Raw genomic sequence first — 22,723 nt, 5'->3', positions numbered from 1 at the left:
GGTCATGGGCGGAGCAAATACCACTCCAGCACTAAGCCTGACAACCAAGAGTTTGGTCCCCAGGATACACATGATTGAAGAATAGAACTCAGTCTTCTGAGATGTCCAGTCAGCTCCACGTGTGCCGTAGCATACTCATTTGCATGTACATAAAGAGTGTCATTAAAAAAAATTTATTTGAGGGCTGGAGAGATGGCTCAGAGGTTAAGAGCATTGGCTGCTCTTCCAGAGGTCCTGAGTTCAATTCCCAGCACCCACATGGTGGCTCAAAACCATCTGTAATAAGATCTGGCGCCCTCTTCTGGCCTGCAGGGATATGTGCAGACAGAACACTGTATACATAATAAATAAATAAATCTTTAAAAAACAAAACAAATTTGTTTGAGGGCCAGGCATGGCGCTGCAGGCTTTTTAACTGACACTCGGAAGGCAGAGGCAAGGGAATCTCTGAGTTCCAGGCTAACCTAGTCTACAGAGTGAGTTCCAGGACAGCCAGGGCTACACAGAGAAACCCTGTCTTGAAAAACCAAAAAAAAGTTTTTTAAAGTAAGTTTTTAGCTGCTGCAGATGTAGCTCAGTTGCTTGTCTAGCATCCACTAACCCCTGGGTTTCATTCACAGTGCTCCATAAAACCAGGTCTGGTGGTGTGCTCCTGGACTTCCAGCAATCGAAAGACAGAGGTAGAGGTATTGCTATGAGTTCAAGGCCAGCCTGGGTTACAGACTAAGACCCTGTCACAACCAGTTGACCAAATAAATGGAGTAGCTGAGACTGCAGACATGCACCACCAGGCGTGGTCATTTTTGGTTTTTGTAGTGTTAAAGGGTAAACACAGGATCTCAATGCATGCTAAGCATGTACTCTACTGTTGAGCTGCATACGACCCCTCAGGCCCACCCATATTTTTCATGAAACCTTCCCCAACACCATCATTCCCCAATCCTCATTGCCACAGGTGGTGCTTCCTGAGACCAGCCCCCCACTTAGAAGGCTTCATTCCAGCCCTGTTCTAGTTTCTCCCTCCTCACAGGCCCTCTGTCCACAGGCCAAGTAGGTTAGCTCAGCTAGAGCAGTCCCTTTGAGGTCTTCCTGAAGTGTCATGAGTCTGTGGAGACCACTCGGTCAGCCACTTCTAGGGGGTGTGTGCTAGGAGGAAGAGGGTAATACACATACACACAGATGTAAAGAGGGTCTCACACACACACACACACACACACACACACAGAGCTTTGCAGTATAGATGGGAGGTTAGGGGGAAACAATGACGGCCATGGGCCAGCCCTCCCACGCTGCCACGTGTCGGTTGGTGTGCAGCTTGGAGGAGCCTGAGAATTCTACCTTTGTTTGGCTTGGTTTGGCTTTTGGTTTGTTTTTGTTCTTGGTTTTGTTTTTGTTTTTGTTTTTTCTGAGACAGGGTTTCTCTGTGTAGCCCCGGCTGTCCTGGAACTCACTCTGTAGATCAGGATGGCATCAAACTCAGAGATCTGCCTGCCTCCCAAGTGCTGGGATTAAAGGCGTGTGCCACCACTGCCCAGAGAATTCTACCTTTGAAGCTGTTGTTATAGCTCATTGGTAGAGTATTTGGTAGCATGCATGAAATCTTGGATTCGATCCCCAGAACAGCATAAAAACCAGTGCAGTGCACCCGTCACAATGCCAGCACTGGGTATGTGGGGGCAGGAGAATCAGAAGTTCAAGGCCATCTGCTGATACATATCAAGTTCGAGGCCAGCCTGGGATAAATGCAATACTCTCAAAAAAAAAAAAAAAAAATATTGGAATGTAGCTCAGTGACAGAACATGTCTTGCCTTTCCTCTGGAGCTCAACCCTCACCATCAAAAGGGTCATCAGTATTACCATCTCCCTTCAACACTCGAGGACTCATGGAAGAAGGAAGAGCTGGAGAAGGGGAGTGTTGCAGGATGCTGTCTCCTGGGCATGGCCTGGCTGTTGCAGTCTTGAACTCACAGCCGCTGTGCAATACGCCTGAGGATGACACACTGTGACTGTCAGACTACCCAAACAACGGGCCCCAAGGAGTGAGAGTTCTCCGGGAATCTCACGTTAGAAGAGAACACCGGAAGCCTGGACCAGCCACAGGGGACCCCACCACACACTTTACAGACTACCTTGCAAGGAAGTGGAGCCCAGACAATGATGGGTCAGTGATTGGTGAGACACCTTGACCAGGACTGCTATTATGCATATTTCTTGCCTTCTACTTTAATTTTTATCTTATTACTGTGTGGGTGTGTGGAGCACCAAGTGTGGAGACCAGAGGAACCTTTGTGGAGTGGGGTCTCTGTCTCCACTTTGACGTGAGCCCTGGGGTCAGACAGCTCCCCAGGCTTGCAATCAAACACTTTCACCTAAGCAATCTTCTCTGCCTGCAGCAAGCACCACTATCAACTGGAAACTACAGGTTTGCAACTGCCCTGGCAACAAATTCAAACTAGCCCAACCTATACGGCTTGACAGAATATAAATTATGACATTGGGAGCAGTTTTACTCTTTAAAACTTTATTGATTTTCCACCTGATCAAAGCATGGGGTATTTAACAGTATTATACATAATATTTTTACATAGAAAACTTTACATAGCATTTCATATTATATAATTCTGCTTTATTCTTCCAAAAATGTTTACATCCATTGGACAAGGAATGCTTTTCATTAAATTATCAATATTAAATGCACTTAATCACTGTGTGTAGATGAAATCAAAGTAGCTAGTAACTAACTTTTAGGCATTTTTAAAGAGGAAAAACATACATTTTGCACATAAAGAAATGTTTGATGCAAATATGCAAGATAAAATTTTTTAAAAAATTAGAACACTGAGAAAAACCACACATTTGATGAGTGTCATTTTCTGAGCGCAAGGATTTTCAGATGGATTCATTCTTTACAATGCTCAGCTTTGGTTTTTTTTGCTTCCCAAACCACCAAGCTGCTGGCAGTCCAACTCCAGGTTTCACGCGGGCGTTAGCTGTGTCTCCCTTACCACAGTGAGACAGAGTGCAGAAGGATCCACTAACACTGCAGCAACAAACACCTGAGTGGGGCGGCCACACCTGCCTGTGTCAGCACGTGCTTTACTAACCAGAAGACAACTAAACAGACAGCCATGATCACAAAACAACAACAACAACAAAATGGTTTGTTTTTTTAAAGGTGGTGGTGTCTTTACATTTTTTCTGAATTTTGTACAAAAGTCACCTGCTGGAAGAAAGTATTGTATTTCTAGATATTATTAGGGAAGATACAACTTTCCTAATACCTGGTTTCGTGTACACGGTGACAGAAGAAGGTGTGTCTGACTCTGGAGGTGCACATCAGACATCACACCCCACTCTCTGTTTGTTGCTCAGATGCCGAAGCTGGTGATTTCCTTAACAGACAACAGAACTGCTCGGAACAGCAGCTTGGGAACAGAAACTTCTGTAGAGAGTCCGGCACATATGACCAACACTTAAAGCATTCTGATAAAGAAATAAAGCCCTGGAAGATGCTCCACCCTCCCTCCTCTGTGCTGCAGCCAGCCAGCATCTGCCTGTGAGGATACAGTGTTCTCACTCTGCACTGGTGCCCAGTGGGCTCAAGCTACATTTGCCACGAGAAAGGCTAGACTTGTTCACCACACAGAATTTATTCCGAATGGCTTGTTTCTGGAGGTCAGGGACACCACTGCCCACTGACAAGAAAAATTACCCTGAATGGTTTTACACTGTTTTTAAAAGATCTATTGCTGTACAATTCAAATGCATCATTCAGAAAAAATCTTTTTATACAACAAAATTATAAAGAAATTCAAGCCCGAAAACCTCAGCAAGTAAGAAAATGCACGGACACACTCCCTACCCTGTAAAGAGCAAAAATGACGGAGGAGGCAGGGAACACTGGGGGCACATGACTAATGGAGATGGGTGGAATGTCACAGGACAGGGGAGGGAAAGCCACCAGTCAGGGACACAGTTTAGGCAGGATGCCCACTGAACATGCATGCATGTTCCCTGATTACATGTGTGATACAAATACTGCAGGGACCACTGATAGCTGAGGTCATGCTGAGTGGCAACACCAGGCAGAACATCTCAGGCGCAGGTTTATAGTGCAGCAAAAGATGTAACAGACTCCAAGACACATCAGTCAAATGTGCTCACACTTTCCACTTACACTAACGTTCTCCCACAGTCCCGTCCTTCGAGGTACACAGCCCTCTCAACTGATGTGTGTTGGTAATAATCTCAACCTGCTTTTTTTTCTTTGGTAGAAAAATTATAATACTTTTTTTGGGGGAAAAAAAGCACAAATACAAGTTCTGCTGACCAAACTGAACATGTGGCAAGGCTGTCAAAACAAGAGGAAAAAAACAGCAAAAGCACCAGGACTCCCTCTCTAGAAAGAAAAAAGGGTCCAATTCCACAGACGCACTCCCAAGGGACGACTATTCTAAGGCACCAGAGTTGACATAATGCAACCCCAATTTGTAGGACTCGATGCAGGCAGAAATCTGAAGGTCTCTACTGCATTTCATGACACGGCTTAGCACTCAGTGCTGCTCCAGGTGAGCAGTGGGAGAGGGCAGACAAAGAGTCGTGTGTTCCCTTTCTCATGGGCTCCAAATCGATTAAGCTTCCTCTAGCTTGGCTGCTGTGGGTGTGGGAGCACTCAGAATTCACTCTGCTGTGGTTCTAGGCATGGCACCATTACCAACGTAAGGACCCCAGAATCTAATCTTGCCAAAGACTCCAGCTCCTGGCTCAAGCTAACAGAAGCCCTAAGTGCCACCCCTGGCCGTTGTCACAGTCTAGCTGTGCTGGCCCACAGTAGCTCTAGTTCCACTCAAGACATGGCTGAGGGGGCAGCGGAGTGACTCTTATTACACTAAGTTACTGTCCCCTGCTCTGACAGTCCCTTTCACACTCACTCTGCTGAGGGAAAAACTAAAAAAGCTTACTCAAAGATAAACTCTGGGTCAGCTGTTTCCTTTTCATTACTATTTCAGATTAGAGATTTCAGAGAGATGCACAATGCATTCCGGAAATTTAACAGAACACCCACCCACAAATACTTCAAGGAAGGCTAACACCTTCATTAAATTCTTTTTTTCTACAGACTTTGTCTCCCCACGTTACTAAAACAGGGAGCCATGAGGCACTACATTTTCTTCAAACCTTACAAGCTCTTTAAGTCTACTACACTCTGCCTTTAATCAAATCTTCAATAATATAACTTTGTAAAATACTTTAGAGATCACTCAGACAATAACAAAGCATAAGAAATAACCCTCTTTTCCTACCTTTCTTAATCTAACTAGGCTGACCCCAAACTGACACAAACATTCAAACTTCTCTAATACATTCAAACAACAAAACACCAGTGTACTTACGTGGCAGTTAGCCGTTACAAGGGATTTTATTAACATACTCTCTAATAAACACGAATCTATACAGCGATGTTCATTACTTCCAAGGAGAGTGACTTCCTCTGACAAAACATTTATTGCCAGTTTTGGAGCTCTGCGAGGAAATTGTGGTTTTACAACAGATTTGACAGTTCAGTCAGCAAAATGGAATGACAGATGGTGAACTGACCCCACCACTGTGTTACTGGTGTGCAATGGTGTAACGAGACACCAGGAGCTGACGCTGGGGACTGTGATGAGACCAGTGGACAGGTCACTGCTATCCAGGTCTGAACTCCAACAGGGTGGGTGGCTCCTTGTTTGCCAGTCAGGATGGCATGATGAACACTCTGCAGAACCACAGCAGTGACCGTGGGAGCCAGTGCTACCACATCGATGACAATGTTGCTGGCACTTGTGATGGCTCTTCTGGAATCCATATCTTATACACCAGGCCTATCCGCAGGAAGAACTTCCGAAGAACTGCGCGGAGCTCAGGTATCAGGTCAAACTGCATGATTTCACACAAGTAGGGGTAGTACACTGACGCGTGTGCTTTGAACTTGCAGCAGGGAAAGCAGAGAGCCAAGTCAGACAGGGATAATTTTTTTGCACCAGTTTTCCAAAGGTATTTATCTCAATCTAAATGACGATGTTCTACAATACTGCTGCTGCTGCTTTTTCTTACAATTAAAATTTGCCGCAGCTAAAACTTATTTTAGCTGGATGATGTGGTATACGACTAAAACAGGAAGACTGCAAGTTCTGGGCCAGTCTGGGCTACATAGCAAGATTCTGATCTCATGAAAACGAGACCTGGGTGTAACTTAAGTTAGTAGAGTGCTTGCCTAGCATGCATGAAGCCTTGGGTTCAATCCCCAGCACCACACAAAGCAAAGAAGTAAATCCTACAGTGTTGCAGAAGTAGAGGCAGAAGGACCAGATAATCTTCAGCTCACAGGGAGACCTAGGCTAGCCTGGGCTGTATGAGGCCCTATCACAAAATATCCACAACGCCCTCCCACCCCATTTTAATGGTATTGATTTTCTTTCTTTTTTTTTTTTTTTAAAGATTTATTTATTTATTATGTATACAGTGTTCTGTCTGCATATACACCTGCAGGTCAGAAGAGGGCGCCCGATCTCATTATGGATGGTTGTGAGCCACCATGTGGTTGCTGGGAATTGAACTCATGACCTCTGGAAGAACAGCCAGTGCTCTTAACCTCTGAGCCATCTCTCCAGCCCCCTGATTTTCTTTTAGTTATAATAGTCTTGCTGTTCCCAACAGGCTTCTTTCACTCCATAAAGGGGGCTTATAGTCTACATCACCACTCACAATCTCAAGCCTATCTTCTTGTACTGAGACCATTAGCACTATCCCCAACGGCCGGCCACACACATGGTCCACACTTCATCCCTTCCCAGTTGGGGTTCTTGGGAAAAGCCCTGTTATCTGGAGGCACCCACTTTCCTAATGAACTGTCTCCAACAGTCATCTCCACTGGAGGAAAAGCACCTACCCCGACCAGAGCCTGCTGGAGACATTAGAGTTCACTGTACCTTTTCGTCATTTATTTTGAGGGTTTTGGTTAGAAGTAACAGCAGGAGGTTCGTCCATGCTTCCCGATGGCTTTCTGAGTTCACGGTGGTGAAATAGGCAAGCGCTTCACTGCAAACCCTAGAATTAAGAGACAGGCATGTCAAGACAGTAGCTGGCACTTCACATCCTTCAATGCCCTACTGAACACCTAACTGGCTGTGCCAGCCCGGACAAACCACCAGGTCCTCATTTCTTCTGTCATATGACTGCATGGCTCTGGCAATGACCAGTATGAAGCTTGGTCAGTCTGTAGCACACGAAGCACAAGAGTACTTCTTTACTGTTATTAACTGTCTCCCCCTCCTCACCCTGTAACCACGTGAAATTGCTCCAGACTTAAATGTTATGCGGCACCCCTGACAGATGCTAGGAGCCTATGCTTTAGGCTTGATGTAAGAAATCACCTGGGCTGGGCGGTGGTGGGCACGCCTTTAATCCCAGAACTCGGGAGGCAGAGGCAGGCAGATCCCTGTGAGTTCAAGTGAGGCCAGCCTGGTCTACAGGGTGAGATCCAGGACAGGCACCAAAACTACACAGAGAAACCCTGCCTCGAAAAACCAAAAAATAAATAAATAAAATAAATAAACAAATAAATGACCTGGGTATGGAGAGAGTGAGGCAGGAAATTATGAGTTCAAGACCAGCCTTAGGTGGTATACAGGGAGACTCTGTCCCAAGGAAGGGTGGGGAAGAACCAGTGTATCTCCTTTTTTTCTTTGTCGGAGCTGAGGACTGAACCCAGGGCCTTGCGCTTGCTAGGCAAGCACTCTACCACTGAGCTAAATCCCCAACCCCCCATTGTATCTCCTTTAACTAAGTAAATTCTCCTTTCAGTCAAGATTTATTAGTGCTGGTTGTGGAGGCACACACTTGCAATCCCAACACTTAAGAGGCAGAGGCAGGAGACTAGGAGTTCAAGGTCATCCTTGGTTACATGTCAGTTTGAGGCAGCCTGGGCTACGTGAGATCCTATCTCAAAAGACCAAACAAAAGTCTATTATAATATTCTCACTGTCAGACAACTGGAAGGGTTAAGGTCTACAGAGCAAGTTCCAGGACAGGCTCCAAATGCATAAAATTATTACAATGAAAAAGGAGAAAAGAATTCCATCATTTTAAAGGACACATGACAATATTTTATCGCCAACTCCTCCCCCTTCCTCTTGTGTGTGTGTGTGTGTGTGTGTGTGTGTGTGTGTGTGTGTGTGTGTATGTTCATGCAATGCTAGGAAATGTACCTATGTTGTCATGCATGGTAGGCAAGCACTCTACCACTGCACTATGTACTCCTCCCTTCCTCCCCAAATGGCTATCTGGAATACACTAAATCAATATATTGAAAATTGATACACCAACTTGACAGTTAAGATCTACAGAATGATGTTCCTGTGTGCTGCTACTAGCTGTGTTGCAGACTGCCACCTTACTGCAGGGGGTCAATGCTGTGCTACTACATATTTCAGAAGAGTAAAAGGAGGCTTGGGGGACCTGAGGTGCAGCTCAGTGGTAGAGCGTGTACTTAGCCTGTGCAAGGCCAAATTCACACCCCAGCATCAAAGAGAAATACAAAACATGAGGCTCACCAGCCTTTTGGTGATGCCCAGGAAGTGGGTAGAAACTGGCCTAGTATCTTCCTGGAAAGAAGGAATGACAGGATGTGAAAGGATGCTAGGACTGACAGCAACTCCTTGGACTTCCTCCCAGGAGGGACAGTAACCTATCCACCCTGGATGGCAGCCAGAGCCAGGACTTCCCTCAGTCTTAGCACTCAGAAGTCAGAGCACTTTTTACAGCTCCAGGGAGGGTCGGAATGCAAAGGAATAGCCCTGCCTACTCTGCTTAGGATTTCAGGACCTGAAACAGATGAGGCAGCAGAAGGAAGCCAGTCATGGAGTGTTGCTGAGTAGGTGTATCTCTAACCCTGGCTGGCCTGCAACTCAAAGAGATCCACTTACTTCTGCCTCCCAAGTCCAGGATAAAAAGTGCGTGCCACCACACCTGGCTCTCCTATTCTTTTCAATTCACAGAATTATGATGAGAAATTAATGGGAAAACAATCTTACGTTAAAAGTCGCTGCTGTATTTCGCCCCAGGAATCCCTGCGGTCCTCGTCGACATACATTCTAAACAGGATCCTCAAACAACAGGCCAGGCTGCTGGTTTCTTGTTTGAGAAGATTGGGTTTGGACTTGCCCTTGAAGCCTAGAGATAAGGCAATCAGGTCAATAGTGCACGTTACCAGCCTGGACAGCACTGAGCTGCCACGGGAGACAGTCCTCTAGTCACACCAAGAAAATGTGAGGCGGATGGTGGTGGTCAGGGCTCTCCAGGTGACCCATGCAGATGCACTGTTTCTTCCATTTGGCTTGGGAAAGCCATTAGTCTCATCTCAGATCCAACAGCTCTTCAGAATTCTAGCGCTCAGGCTGGCAGGAGGGCCCAGCGGGTAAAGGCACTTACTTACTTTGTAAGCCTGGAGACCTGAGTTGACTCCACAGATTTGTTCCCTGACCCACATAACACACGTGCACCACAGTAATTGTTTTTTCAAGACCACAATAATTTTTAAATTTTAAGAAAGAATTCCCACTGGGTGGCGGTGGCGTACGCCTTTAATCCCAGCACTCGGGAGGTAAAGGTAGGCGGAACTCTGTGAGTTCGAGGCCAGCCTGGTCTACAGAGCAAGTTCCAGGACAGGCTCCAAAGCTTCACAGAGAGACACTGTCTTGAAAAACAAAAAGCAAAAAACAAAACAAAACAAAAAAAAAAAAGAGAGAGAGAGAGAGAATTCCCTTTAATCCCAGTACTGAAGGCAGAGGCAAACAGGTCTCTGAGGTTCCACATAGTGTGAGTTCCAGGATACCCAGGATACAGAGAAACCCTGTATCATTAAACCAAAAAGAAAACCAAAAACCAAACACCAAAACAAAAACCCATACAAAACAAACAAACAAAGAACTCGGAGTCAGGCATAGTGGCACACACCCGTAATCTCAGTCATTAGGAGGCTGAGACAGGGGGACTAACGTGTGTTTCAGACTAGCCTGAGGTACCAGCAAGTTCTAGGTTAGCCAGGACTGATAGCAAAAAACAATTTTGTTTCAACAAAACAAGGTATCTGGGGAGAGGGTTAAGGGATGTTAACAAAAGTTTATAGTGTGTTTCTGCAAAGTTTTAAATTTTAAGACTCCAACACTCTCTACCCTTGGAGGAAAAAAAAAAAAATATATATATATATATATATATCACATAAAATATCATAAAAATATATCACATAGGTTGGAGAGATGGCTCAGTGGTTAAGAGCACTGGCTGCTCTTCCAGAGTACTCAACTTCAGTACCCAGCACCACATAGAGGCTCACAACTGTCTGTAACTTCACTCTGAGGGGATGCAGTGCCCTCTTCTGACCTTGGACACCAGGCATTTAGTACACTGACATATATGTAGGCAAAACACTCACACACACACACACACACACACACACACACACACACACACACACAAACAAACAAAAATAAATTAAAAAAATAATAAAATACCAGAACTCTCCAAAGGCTTGGCCTTTCAGGATGGTGGCTGGTGTAGCCTGTCACAAGTCTGTCTGTGTGCCTTACCTGCTCTCCAGAGGACAGTTCTCTGCTCATAGTTGGAGTTGAAGGCCTTGGAGAACGAATGGGACTCTTGCAGGCAGTCCAACAGCTTGAAGAGGTGCTGGGAAGACATGAACTTGTACATGCCCTGATTCTCCGTCTCGATGTGGATATCTGCATCTAGTGTGTCTTGCTGGAGGGGAGAGACAAGATGGCTGAGTAAAGAGTTTAGCAGGGACTGAGGCAATGTGATGGTAGACAGACAGGGCAGTTCAACTCTCCTAGAACCATCCTGGGAGTGTTTCCACTCTGAGTCTGTCTCTGGGTACGTCCTGAGTGGTTGTGTGGCGGTGGGCTGGGGGGCCCAAGTTTCCATGTTGTCAGAACTATCTGCTGCATAAGCAGAGGGTGTGCTTTCAGCACCACACTACAGCACTGTTTTCCTCTTTTCAAATGTGATCAATGTGACAGAAGGCCAGAGTCCCAAGTATAACAAAGTCAGGGAGAAAAGCGCTAAACCATGGTTCTCTGAGCTCAGTCAGATGATCAGATGATCACTCAAGCCCAGTGATAGCCTTCAGTCCGAAAGGAAAGACTGGTTAAACATGTGTACAGTGCTCCAAACTGTTAGTGCATGTGCAGCCTAAAACCTGACACATGTTTGGAGATTTTATATTTCTGGAAATTTCTAGGAATTGGCTATCCTCTTCATAAGAGACTGAGGAGGGAAGATCATAAAACTTTCTGAGTTGATCTAAACAAAACTCTGGAGCAGTCTTTATCAAAATCCCAGCTGACACAGGATGTGCTGGCACACACCTGTTATCCCAGCTGAGACAGGATGATCAGGACTAGCCTGGGCTACACAGTGAGTTCCAGGTCAGTCTGAGCTGTACAGCAAGGCCCTAATTTAAAAAGCTGATTCTAAACTCCTGATTGGCAGAGAAATCTTGAAAACATACAAGATTGGAGGGCTGACATTCCCAGCTTCCAAAACACACTAAAAAGCTACAGTAATCTGGTTAGCGTGGTGCTGGTACACAGGTGGATGCCGATGAATTAAACAGCATGGAGACACAAGAAATAGCCCTTATATTATTGGTAAAGTGACTTCTGACACAAGGGCCTGGAAAATTCACTGGGGAAAGAAAAGACTGCCATAAAATAGTGCTGAGGACGTGTGACCATCACACACAGAGACAAAAACTGGGTTCCCACCTTAGACAGTAAACAAGAAAGGACTAAAACACGTTTGAAGATCTAAGAGTAAACCTTATGTGAAGCATTCTTTTCTTTTGAGACAGGGTGTCTGGAACTCACTTTGTAGACCAGGCCAGCCTTCAGTTCACACAGATCCACCTGCCTCTGCCGCCAGAGCACTGGGATTAGAGGTATATACCACCACACCTGGTCACTTATATAACCCTCTTAAAACAGCTGGAAAGAGGGTTCAGCAGTGAAAGAGCACTGGCTGATTGCCAGCACTCACATGGCAGCTCACAACCGGCTGTAACTCCAGTTCCAGGGGATCTGACGACCTCTTCTAGCCTCCTTGGGCAGCAGGCACTTTGTGCACAGATACACATGCAGGCAAAACACTCATACACATAAAATTAAAAACAAAACAAAACTCTTAAAACATAGTTCTATAGCTAAGTATGGTGGCGTGCGCCTATAACCCTAGCACTGGGGATATAAAGGCAGGGGGCTGGGAACACAGGCCAGCCTAAGCTAGGAAGCAAGTTCAATGCTAGTCTTGGGAGACATGAGAGCCTATCTCAAAAAAACAAACAAGCCAGGTGGTGATGGCACACTACTTTGATCCCAGCACTCAGGAGGCAAGAGGCCAGTGGATTTCTGTGACAGAGCAAGTTCTAGGACAGCCAAGGCTACACAGAGAAACTCTGTCTCGGGGAAAACAAAACAAAACAAAAAAACCCAAAAAAACAAAACCAAAAACTGAAAACACATGTAGAAAGGGGGAGGAGTTTTTGGTCATATCTGATAGGGAATAAGCATGTGTCATATGCATATAACTTATGAGTTTAACAGTAATTTTAAAGTGAAGTGCTCACCACATTAGATGGTAAGACTCTATTGTTAAAGACACCATGGGGGGCAGGGGGTTGAGACATTTCTCTTTTTTAATGAGTAAGAGTACTGCTATGCAGTGGCCTGCCTGCTTTAGCTTCTGGAGTGTTGGGATTACAGGCAAGCACTTCCACACCCAGTATTAGTCAGAATGGCCAGAGGAGCAGCTGTGCTGGGAAACGGCCACAGCAGAATGTTATCTGGCCATATGTAAAAGAAATACTGCTATGCTGTGTAAGACACACGAACTCAAAACATTCTGCTAAATTAAAGAACCACACCTCAAAGTTCACACTCTCTGTACTCTCTTTATAAGAGATGCTCTGAACAGGCAAATCCAGAGACAGAAAGTCAATGAATAACTTGCAGAGTCAGGAAGGCGGGATGATGGGGATTGCTGATGACCATGGTACTGTTTTTACAGGGCTCAAAACACTCTCAATGACAGTGTCTGCATGCCTTTGTAAAAACAAAGGACTGAACTGCTTACTTAAAAAAAAAAAAAGGACAGATTGAACATGCAGATTCAGCATGTACTTATAATAAATTCAGCAGTACTTATCCACTTAGATGGTGACAGGGCTGAGGTTCTGCCTGGTTACAGGTTGCTGGCTGACTATAGCCCCTCACTCACAGCATACTAGCCTCGAGCCAGCGAAGTCTCCAATGCAGCATAAGGTTACTGCTGGGATGCTGAACACTCAGTTCTGTTTCTAGAATCCTTTATATGCAGCAAGCCTCACATACAATACAAAGATACGCTTTCTAAAGGAAAAGCTGGGGATGTTACGTTTATTTTGTGTGTATCTATGCATTTGGGTGCATGGGTGCCACAGCATGTGTATGGAGGTCAGAGGGGAGTTGCTTCCCTCCTTTTTTTTTTTCGAGACAGGATTTCTCTGTGTAGCTTTGGCACTTTTCCTGGAACTCGCTCTTGTAGCCCAGGTTGGCCTCAAACTCACGGAGATCTCCGCCTGGTCCTGGTAATAAACTCAGATCGTCAGGCTTGGTGGCAAATGCCTTCACCCACTGAGCCATTTCACTGGCTTCGGGGTTTTTACATGCACATTGCTCCTTTCACATTTTATTGTTGTTTGTTTTTATCCCCTGGCTTGTTTTTCTTTGTGATTTTTGAGACAAGGTCTCATGCAGTTCAGGCTAGCCTCAAACTTACTGTGTAGCCCAGGCAGGCCTTGAACTCATGACAATTCTCTGGCCTTAGCCTACTGAGTGCTGGGATCTCAGGCATATGTCATTACACAGCTTCCTCAGTTAATTGATGTCCCTGAGATAACACTTTCCCTAGCACCAAGGGAGGGGTGGCGTCTGAGCAGTTCTACGATGGTAAACCAGCTCGCAGGACAATAAAGACCTTTGACTTTCAATGTTCTCTTGTCTGTGGTATATGTTGTTTCATCGTGTTCAACTGCCAGTGACCAGCACAATGTTTCTAAATGTGAGGTTCAACAGAGATGGGCATGATGGGCGGAGGACTGCCCATCTGTGCTGACTCCAACATGCTGCTGCTACTCACAGCCTCCCATGAACAAGAGTGCCCCAGCCCAGGCCCTGGGGTGGTTACCTGGGCAGCAACCATGTGCTCCGCATCCTCCTTTTTGCTGGTCGCAGGGTAGAAGACGATGTTGTCAATGGTCTGTATCAGCTCCAGCTGAACCACACACTTGATGAGGAGGCTGGCCAACAGTTTCTGATCTACATTAGATGATAAAGATTAACCCTGACAATGACTCAGCACTCTTCACTGAGCTCCTCCTGTGTGCCCAGAACACTTCTCGGTGCTGTGGCATGTCGATGAATGAAAACCCTGTCCCCCACTCCCACAGTACTGGAGATAATAGCTAAGACCTAAGAGTGATTGATATCCGCTGGCATGACAGGGGAGAGAGAGGAACATCAGGGTTGGGCTGCTAGTTTAAGCAAAATGCCAAGAAATATCTCTTCAAAAATGTGGTTATGAAACAATAAGAGAAGAAAAAAAGGAACGAGGTAAAGGAGGGAAACTCAGGAAAATTGGAAAGGAAAGGAAGAAAAGAAATTGAGCAAAGATTTGAAGTTGAGAGAATTGATTGTGCGGATCCTGTGTCCTCCAACAAGTCTCATGGTCAGCCACAGCTCTCCTACATCACAGCTGTGGACTGCGCCCTCAGGGCAGGTGGGCAGGCTGCCGATGCTAGTGAGCCTCTCTGTTCTGTGAGCAGGCACAGCTCAGTTTACGAGATCGGGGGAGTTCTTCTAAGTCTGCACTTTCTGGGCCACTTCTCTTCCATCTTGGAAGTAGTGTGGCTTTCTGCATCTCCTACTTCTCATGTCTTGAGGGCACTTGCACCCACAAGGTTCTAGATGTGATCCCCACCCCTGGGCTGGTGAGTAAGGAGGTGCTCTTTTACTCTGTGGAGCGGTGAACCTTTGACTGGTCACAGCTCTTTATTTTGACTCTTCCCTGTTCATATGGACAAGTTCATATCTGCCACCGAGACCGACTCCATCCACCCTGTGTCTCCAGATCTATGGCTCACATCTCACAAGTGTTGTCCGGTTCATGGTCCACTGTGGTAAAATGATTCTCTCTCGGTGCACGAGAGACCAGCGTGCTGGAAAATTCATATAGCTGCAGTGAGGGAAGGACGGAAACACCTGTCTTTTAAATTCGGTGTAAAAGTCTGCAACCGTGTACCAATCCTCTATGCAGAATGTTCCAACTTTCGAGGGGCTAAGTTCAGGGGTAAAATGTCTCCCTAGCATGTGAAATCCTGGGTTAAATCTCCAGAAACACCTAAAATAGTTTTTTGTCATTGTTGCTGCTTTTTTGTTTTTTAATGTATATGAATGTTTTGCCCACGTGCATTCCTGGTACCCAAGGAGGCCAGAAGAGGGCATCAGATCACCTGGAGCTGGAGTTACAGAAGATTATGAACCTCCATGTAGAACTGGAACCAAATTCGGGTCCTCTATAAGAACAGTCAGTGCTCTTAACTGCTGAGCCATCTCTCCAGCCCCCTAATTGAACTTTAATTTTAAGAAATACAAAGTCGGGCCGGGCGGTGGTGGCGCACGCCTTTAATCCCAGCACTCGGGAGGCAGAGCCAGGCGGATCTCTGTGAGTTCGAGGCCAGCCTGGGCTACCAAGTGAGTTCCAGGAAAGGCGCAAAGCTACACAGAGAAACCCTGTCTCGAAAAACCAAAAAAAAAAAAAAAAAAAAAAAAAAAAAAAAGAAATACAAAGTCAGCTAGGTGTGCTGGCATACAACTTTAATTCCAGCACTCAGGAGGCAGAGGCAGGCGGAGCTCTAAAAGCAAGCTTCAGAGAACTTGTCTCAAACAAAAAATATAGTGAAGTTGTAGCTGGTGTTAATTATGGTGATATTTTATTTGTATTAAAATGTTATTTTTATGTTAATAAATAAAGTTGCCTGGGGGTCAGAGCTATTAGCAAGCCATAGGAAAGCAGGGCAGTGGTGGCGTACGCTTGTAATCCCAGCACCTGGTAGGCAGAGCTGGGTAAGTCTCTGTGTGTTCAGGGATACAGCCATTATTGGATACACATGCCTTTAATCTCAATACCAACCATAGAAGATCTGGAGGTCTGTACAGACAGGCAGTGACGAGGCGGTCATGTGGTTGGGTTTACAACCAATGAGAAGGCAGGACAGGAACTCTATATAAAGACTTTAACACAGGGGTAGCTCTGGTTCAGAGAGGTAGGACCACCGCAGGAGGAAGGGTAAGGTTTTAGCTCTTAGCTCTGACCTCTTGGCTTTCTTCTTTGCATTGGTTCTGTGTTTCTTATTTAATAAGAAGGTTGGTTACATCTACAAAAAACCAAACTATATAGGCAGGTATGATGGCCATATCCTGGAGGCTGAAGCAGGAGTCCCGAGGATTCCAAGTTTTAGACCAGCTAGACTAAAGTCAGATAGTGGCTCACAATACACACACAAATGGCATTGTGCAAACATTTTGGGCTCAGAAGGGAGGTTGAGTTGAAATGCAGGAGAAAGAATTTAACTGCTGACTGGAGGCACAGCAGGGCTCTGGTCCCAAATACAGACATCTTGAGTCTCCTACTGATAGGAATTTATACTTGACCCCGTCCACCTAATGAGCTGCTCTAGAGGTGATGACAAATCAGACTCTTCTCCCCTGGCTGTGAGCAGTTACCAAAGGACAGGACCTCAGTCCCAGGGGCCTTCTGAGTGGATTGCACGGTGACTTTTATCCTTTCAGAAGATAACGCAGTCACATACTGTCTTGTCCTACTGTGCTGCTTCAGAAGTTCAGTCAGCTTTTACTTCAGAGTCTGACATGTGGAGGAGAGGGTGGGACTGCTCTGGAGACAAGTGATGGGGACACCACTTCAGACGGAAGAGCATACTTTAAAGTGCCAAAGAATGTCTGGCCCTGTCTACTACATCCTGTCATTCAGATGCAAAGTAGCATTCTTCAAAGGCCGGCAGAAGGACCAATGAATTCACACACAGAACAGGACAGTGCCTGGCACATAAATAGGGTCCTATGGTGCAGTCCTGGATGGCCTGGAACTATCTATGTAGATCAGGATAGGAGCTTCAAACCCAGAGATCCACCTGCTAGGATTAAAGGCATGTGTTACCATGCCCAACACCACATTTCAGTTGTTTTTTTTTTAAGATTTATTTATTTTATGTGTGGGTGTTATGTCCACAAGTAATTCTAGACACCAGAAGAGGGAATTGGATCCCATAGGACTACAGTTACAGACAGTTGTGAGCCACCATGTGGGTGCTGGGAACAGAACCTACGTCCTCTGCAAGAGCAGCCAGAGCTCACTGAGCCATCTCTCCAGCCCACACTCCAGTTTTTCTTTTCTTCTTTTTTTTAAACTTATTTTTATGTGCATTGGTGTTTTGCCTGCATGTATGTCTATATGAGGGTATCAGATCTTGGAGTTACAGACAGTTGTTAGCTGCCATGTGGGTGCTGGGAATTGAACCCGAGTCCTCTGGAAGAGCAGTTAGTGTGCTCTTAACCGCTGAGCCATCTCTCCAGCCCCACATTCCAGTTCTTAAAGCTACTTTTCAAAATAAAAGAGTAAAACACCACATGAACAACACTAAGAGACAAACCAGAGAAGCAACTGGAATTGATTTGCAGAACACCCACAGCCCCAGGTGGGTGTGACAGACACAGAGCAGGCTCTCACAGACATGGAAAAAGGCTCCAGTCAATCATAATTAAGCAGAAAAGAATTCCAGAGACATAGACTTTTATTGAGGTATTCCCAAAGATCATGCAACCAGGAGCAACCTTAACAGATGGCAATCTGGAAACATCCATCAAAACACCAAATGCTCTTCTTACCGTCTAACCCCACTGCTAGTTAATTTCTAGGAATTTTCTTTTTTTTGGTTTTTCGAGACAGGGTTTCTCTGTGTAGCTTTGCGCCTTTCCTGGATCTCGCGCTGTAGACCAGGCTGGCCTCGAACTCACAGAGATCCGCCTGGCTCTGCCTCCCGAGTGCTGGGATTAAAGGCGTGCGCCACCACCGCCCGGCTTAATTTCTAGGAATTTTCTAATGACATGTATTAAAATATGTCATGCAGAACAGTACACAAGGGTAACAGTAACAAATGAAGTAATAACAAAACAATAAGTATCCATTGTTAAGATCTACTTCAACAAAAATGCATCTATATATTAGGGTAACAGACAAGAGTATGAAAGAATGTGAAAATTGTATTGATAGTGAATGAGGCATTAAGTGGAAAGGGAGTACCGCATACTGTCTTGTCCTGTAACTGGCATAAGGAGGAGAGGAGGGCATATGTGTGCATTGGTTCTGTGTTTCTTATTTAATAAGAAGGTTGGTTACATCTACAAAAAACCAAACTATATAGGCAGGTATGATGGCCATATCCTGGAGGCTGAAGCAGGAGTCCCGAGGATTCCAAGTTTTAGACCAGCTAGACTAAAGTCAGATAGTGGCTCACAATACACACACAAATGGCATTGTGCAAACATTTTGGGCTCAGAAGGGAGGTTGAGTTGAAATGCAGGAGAAAGAATTTAACTGCTGACTGGAGGCACAGCAGGGCTCTGGTCCCAAATACAGACATCTTGAGTCTCCTACTGAGAGGAATTTATACTTGACCCCGTCCACCTAATGAGCTGCTCTAGAGGTGTGAATGTATATGTGCATGTACTTGCAGGCATATGGATAAAATGACCTGAGGGAGGCTTGATGGAGCCTGGCAACACCGTGGCACAGGAGAGAGGAGGAGCAGGGAGAGCAGTATCCTGTTGGCACTTCTGTGCTTTCCAAATATCTGAGTCACATAAATGTGTTGTCCAGTTAAAATAAATACATGGAAACACACCCAGAACAAAAGAGGTCTTACTTGCATATGGTGCGCCCTTCCAGCTGTCATCCGTGGGGTTGGAGAACTGGCTCTGTCCTCTCTCAGAGGCATTCCTGTCTATGCTACTTAAAGACTGGCGGTCCAGGTCCACATCCTGATGTTAACCAGAAAAAAAAAAAAAAAAAAGACAATGTTTGCTTGTCTTTGGTGTCCAGCCCAGACATGACTCTTAACACCAATGGCTCACGCTAAATTTAGTTAAAATCTCACACTCTCCTGTTTAAAGTCAAGACCTTTCTCTACACATTATGATGTGTAGAGAAAGGTCTTGACTTTAATTAGGTCAAGTTCGAAAATAAATCAGCAATGTTGTAACCACTGACAGTAAGATGAATATTTAAAGACAGAATTAAAAAATGAGAGGCCAACAAGATGGCCCAGCAGGTAAAAATGCTTGTTGCTGAACCTCACGACCCAAATCTGATCCCCAAGACCCATGTGATGGAAGCAAAGGACTGACTCCTGCAAGGTTTCTTTTTCACCTCCACACGTGTGCCTCAGCAGACAAGTATCCCCCCACCCTACCCCCCACACACAGAGAAGGAGGGGAAGCAGAATTCAAAAAGAATAAAACGCTTATATTTGGGGCTGGAGAGATGGCTCAGAGGTTAAGAGCACTGACTGCTCTTCCAGAGGTCCCGAGTTCAATTCCCAGCACCCACATGGTGACTCACAACCATCTGTAGTGAGATCTGGCGCCCTCTTCTGGCATGCAGGCATACACTCAGACAGAATACTGTGTACATAAGAAATAAATAAATCTTTAAAAAAAAATGCTTATATTTATTTTAGGTTTTTGGAGACAAGGTCCCTTTATGAAGCCCTGGTCTACTAATACAGCCCTGGAGCTCACTATATAGACCAGGCTGGGTTTGAACTCACAGAGATCCAGCTGTCTCTGCCTCCTGAATGCTGGGATTAAAGGCGAGTACCACCATACTAGCAAACCCAGAAAATGTTTAAATACCATGCTTTACTTTAAACTGAATGAACTCTTGGGACAGTGAGACAGCTCAGCAGGTAGAAGCACTTGCCACTATGTCTAATGTTCAATTCCTGGAGGAGTCCACGTGGTGAAGCTGAGCAGCACTCCTCTAAGCAGTCTTTTGACCTACACACACACACACACACACACACACACACACACACACACACACACACACACACACACACACTTTAAAAAAAGAATCCAAAAATAAAAATTGAATAAATTTTGACTCCATCCATCTTCATGTTTAAGGCCCAAATCCTTTAAAAATCTAATGTTCTTAGTGTTATTTGGGAATGCAAATGAATAATTCTCAAATTCACATATCTTCCTGAAGTAGTAAAACCAAGATTTTTTGTTTGTTTGTTTTTGTTTTTTTGAAACAGGGTTTCGGGGTTGGGGATTTAGCTCAGTGGTAAAGCTCTTGCCTAGCAAGTGCAAGGCCCTGGGTTCGGTCCTCAGCTCCGGGGAAAAAAAAAAAAGAAAAAGAAACAGGGTTTTCTCTGTGTAGCCCTGGCTAAGTAAACAACGAGCTGTTCAAGGAACTCAGCAGAGAGCTGGTCCCAGAAGGAACAAACTTTCAGTAATGTGCAGCTCCTGAGAAGACCATTCTCAAAAAGACACAGAAACATGCTCACGAGGCTTTGTGCCCATCTATCTTCATTTCACCTGAGTGCAAGTCCATGGCATGTGCAGACACAAAGGACAAGAAATGCACGTGGTGACTTCCACTGCAGAAGGAGCCTTGTTTAAGAAAATACTTTCCTGTACTGTGTAGGAAATGATAAAGGCCTAGTTAATTCTTGGGGGGATGAGGCAGAGGGGCACACTATGTATTCCCTGGCTGGTCTGGAAGTCAGAGACCTGCCTGCTTCTGCCTTGAGCACAGGGATCAAAGGTGTGCACTATCACACCAGGCAGGTGTGTTAATAGTAGATCTTGTGAATCTTTTCACTCCCCTAAGAAAACTACAAACTATATAGGCTGACTGATGCTGTATGATGTGTTCTGTTCTGACAAAGTTTGCCTGGAGAGATTTGATCCCAGCACATGGAAGGCTCCATGCCTTTAATCTCAGCACTAGGGAGGTGGAGACAGGAATATAAGGCAAGTAGAGACAGGATCTCTAGAGCCCATTCAGTCTGAGGATTCATAGAGAAAGGATCCCCTTTTCGGGCTGAGACTTTGAAGAGGTAAGAAGTCTCTCTAGTGGCTGGCTGCTCTGCTGCTCTGATTTCCAGGCAAACTTTATTTGTCAGAACACAAACAAAATATCATATAACAGACTAGTGTTTTAAATTATATTTTACTTGCTTATTTTATGTGTTGGGGTGGGATAGGAAGGGGTCGTGTGTGCCATGGTGTGCCTGTGGGGCTCAGAAGACCATGTGGGTCTAGGGCACTGAACTCAGGCCATTAGTCTTGGCAGCAAGGGCCTTACCCATTGGGTCACCTTGTTAGCCTAGGCTGATTAATCTTATTAAGAGATGAGGAGAGAATAAAGGAGCCTACCAAATGTTTATCTGATGACTCTTCTTCCATTCCCGCAGGTCTCCATGTCAGCAAACTTAAGGGAGCAGGAAACAAGGCAAAGATCAGTATAAGTTGCACCCAGGAGCCTGGCAATGTTCCCTGAACACAGGAACACAGTAACTGCCTTAGCACTTACACATGTGGAATGGTGGTTTTGAAAATGTCCAACATGCAATTGCAGGTTTCGTCCCAAACAGCAGGGCTGAACTTCTCTCCGTTGGATATGACGAGGTTCTCTAAGCAATTAGTGCCTGATCGCGCCAACTGCTCGTTATCTGCAAATCCAACAGCATCTGCCATTAAACTTTAACTGCTGTCCTGACCAAAACAAATGGGATCCAGGTCTGATGGATCCATGGTCTATCTGATGTTGTGAGGTGAAGACTGTAGCTGGAGGTCTGTAGGCTTTGATGAAACCAGGCTATAGAGAGTCCTATATTACAGCTGAAGTCACAATTTGTGAAGAGACACAAATTGGGGCTGGAGAGACAGCTCAGAGGTTAAGAGCACTGGCTGCTCTTCCAGAGGATCTGGGTTCAATTCCTAGTACTCACAACTACTGTAACTCCTACCCAGGGGATTCCTCTTCTGGCCTTCATGGACATTCGGCACACACATGGTGCACAGACATACATGCTGGGAAGAACACCCATGCACATAAAATTTAAAAAATTTAAAAATGCGTATTTTTAAAGAAAAACAGTGATTCAGTCAGTTTTGCTAGTAGGGGTGGAGAAAGATCAGAGTTTTGTTACTTTAATTAACTGGCTCACAAACAGGAAATGGCTGAAGATACAGAAAAATCATGTTTCTGATTTAATCACTAACATTTCCAATTTTTGCCATCAAAATAATATAGCTGTTTGTGCTTACTTAAAAATGGAGTCACTTTTCAAAAATCTTAACTGAATTTAACTTTGCCCTGGCCAAAACGGGATCCAGGTCTGACTGATACATGGTCTTTACTGATATACACGACCATGAACACATAACTACTCAAACAAAAGGATGTCCACTGATGAAGCTGTTGATCTTGACTCCAAAAGTACTTTTAAAAATACTGTACTATAAAAAATTACAATCATATAAA

At 45.0% G+C, this 22,723-nt stretch overlaps 1 protein-coding gene across 5 annotated transcripts in view; it reads right to left on the bottom strand.

Annotated features, from left to right (window-relative positions):
- Positions 1-2,501: 2,501 nt before the first annotated feature.
- The window catches only part of Arfgef2 (ADP ribosylation factor guanine nucleotide exchange factor 2), an 89,447-nt gene continuing 69,225 nt past the window's right edge, over positions 2,502-22,723 (bottom strand). For 4 of the 5 annotated variants that reach the window (XM_052722996.1, XM_052722993.1, XM_052722994.1 and 1 more), the window contains exons 32-39: positions 21,770-21,908; positions 21,613-21,667; positions 19,092-19,206; positions 14,279-14,409; positions 10,630-10,798; positions 9,076-9,214; positions 6,973-7,090; positions 2,502-5,971 (exon numbers count right to left, since the gene is read on the bottom strand). In XM_052722996.1, coding sequence (XP_052578956.1) covers positions 5,795-5,971; positions 6,973-7,090; positions 9,076-9,214; positions 10,630-10,798; positions 14,279-14,409; positions 19,092-19,206; positions 21,613-21,667; positions 21,770-21,908 — 1,043 coding nt within the window. In that variant the 3' untranslated portion in view covers positions 2,502-5,794. Of the gene's footprint in view, positions 5,972-6,972; positions 7,091-9,075; positions 9,215-10,629; positions 10,799-14,278; positions 14,410-19,091; positions 19,207-21,612; positions 21,668-21,769; positions 21,909-22,723 lie in introns of those variants that run through there. The other variant, XM_052722997.1, reaches the window with a different exon arrangement.

Source organism: Peromyscus californicus, unplaced genomic scaffold, assembly GCF_007827085.1.
Source record: "Peromyscus californicus insignis strain IS unplaced genomic scaffold, ASM782708v3 Scaffold_7__1_contigs__length_154581171, whole genome shotgun sequence".
Taxonomy (NCBI): Eukaryota; Metazoa; Chordata; class Mammalia; order Rodentia; family Cricetidae; genus Peromyscus; species Peromyscus californicus.
Note: the sequence above shows the minus strand (reverse complement) of the source record. Positions and strands in the feature narration are given on the sequence as shown.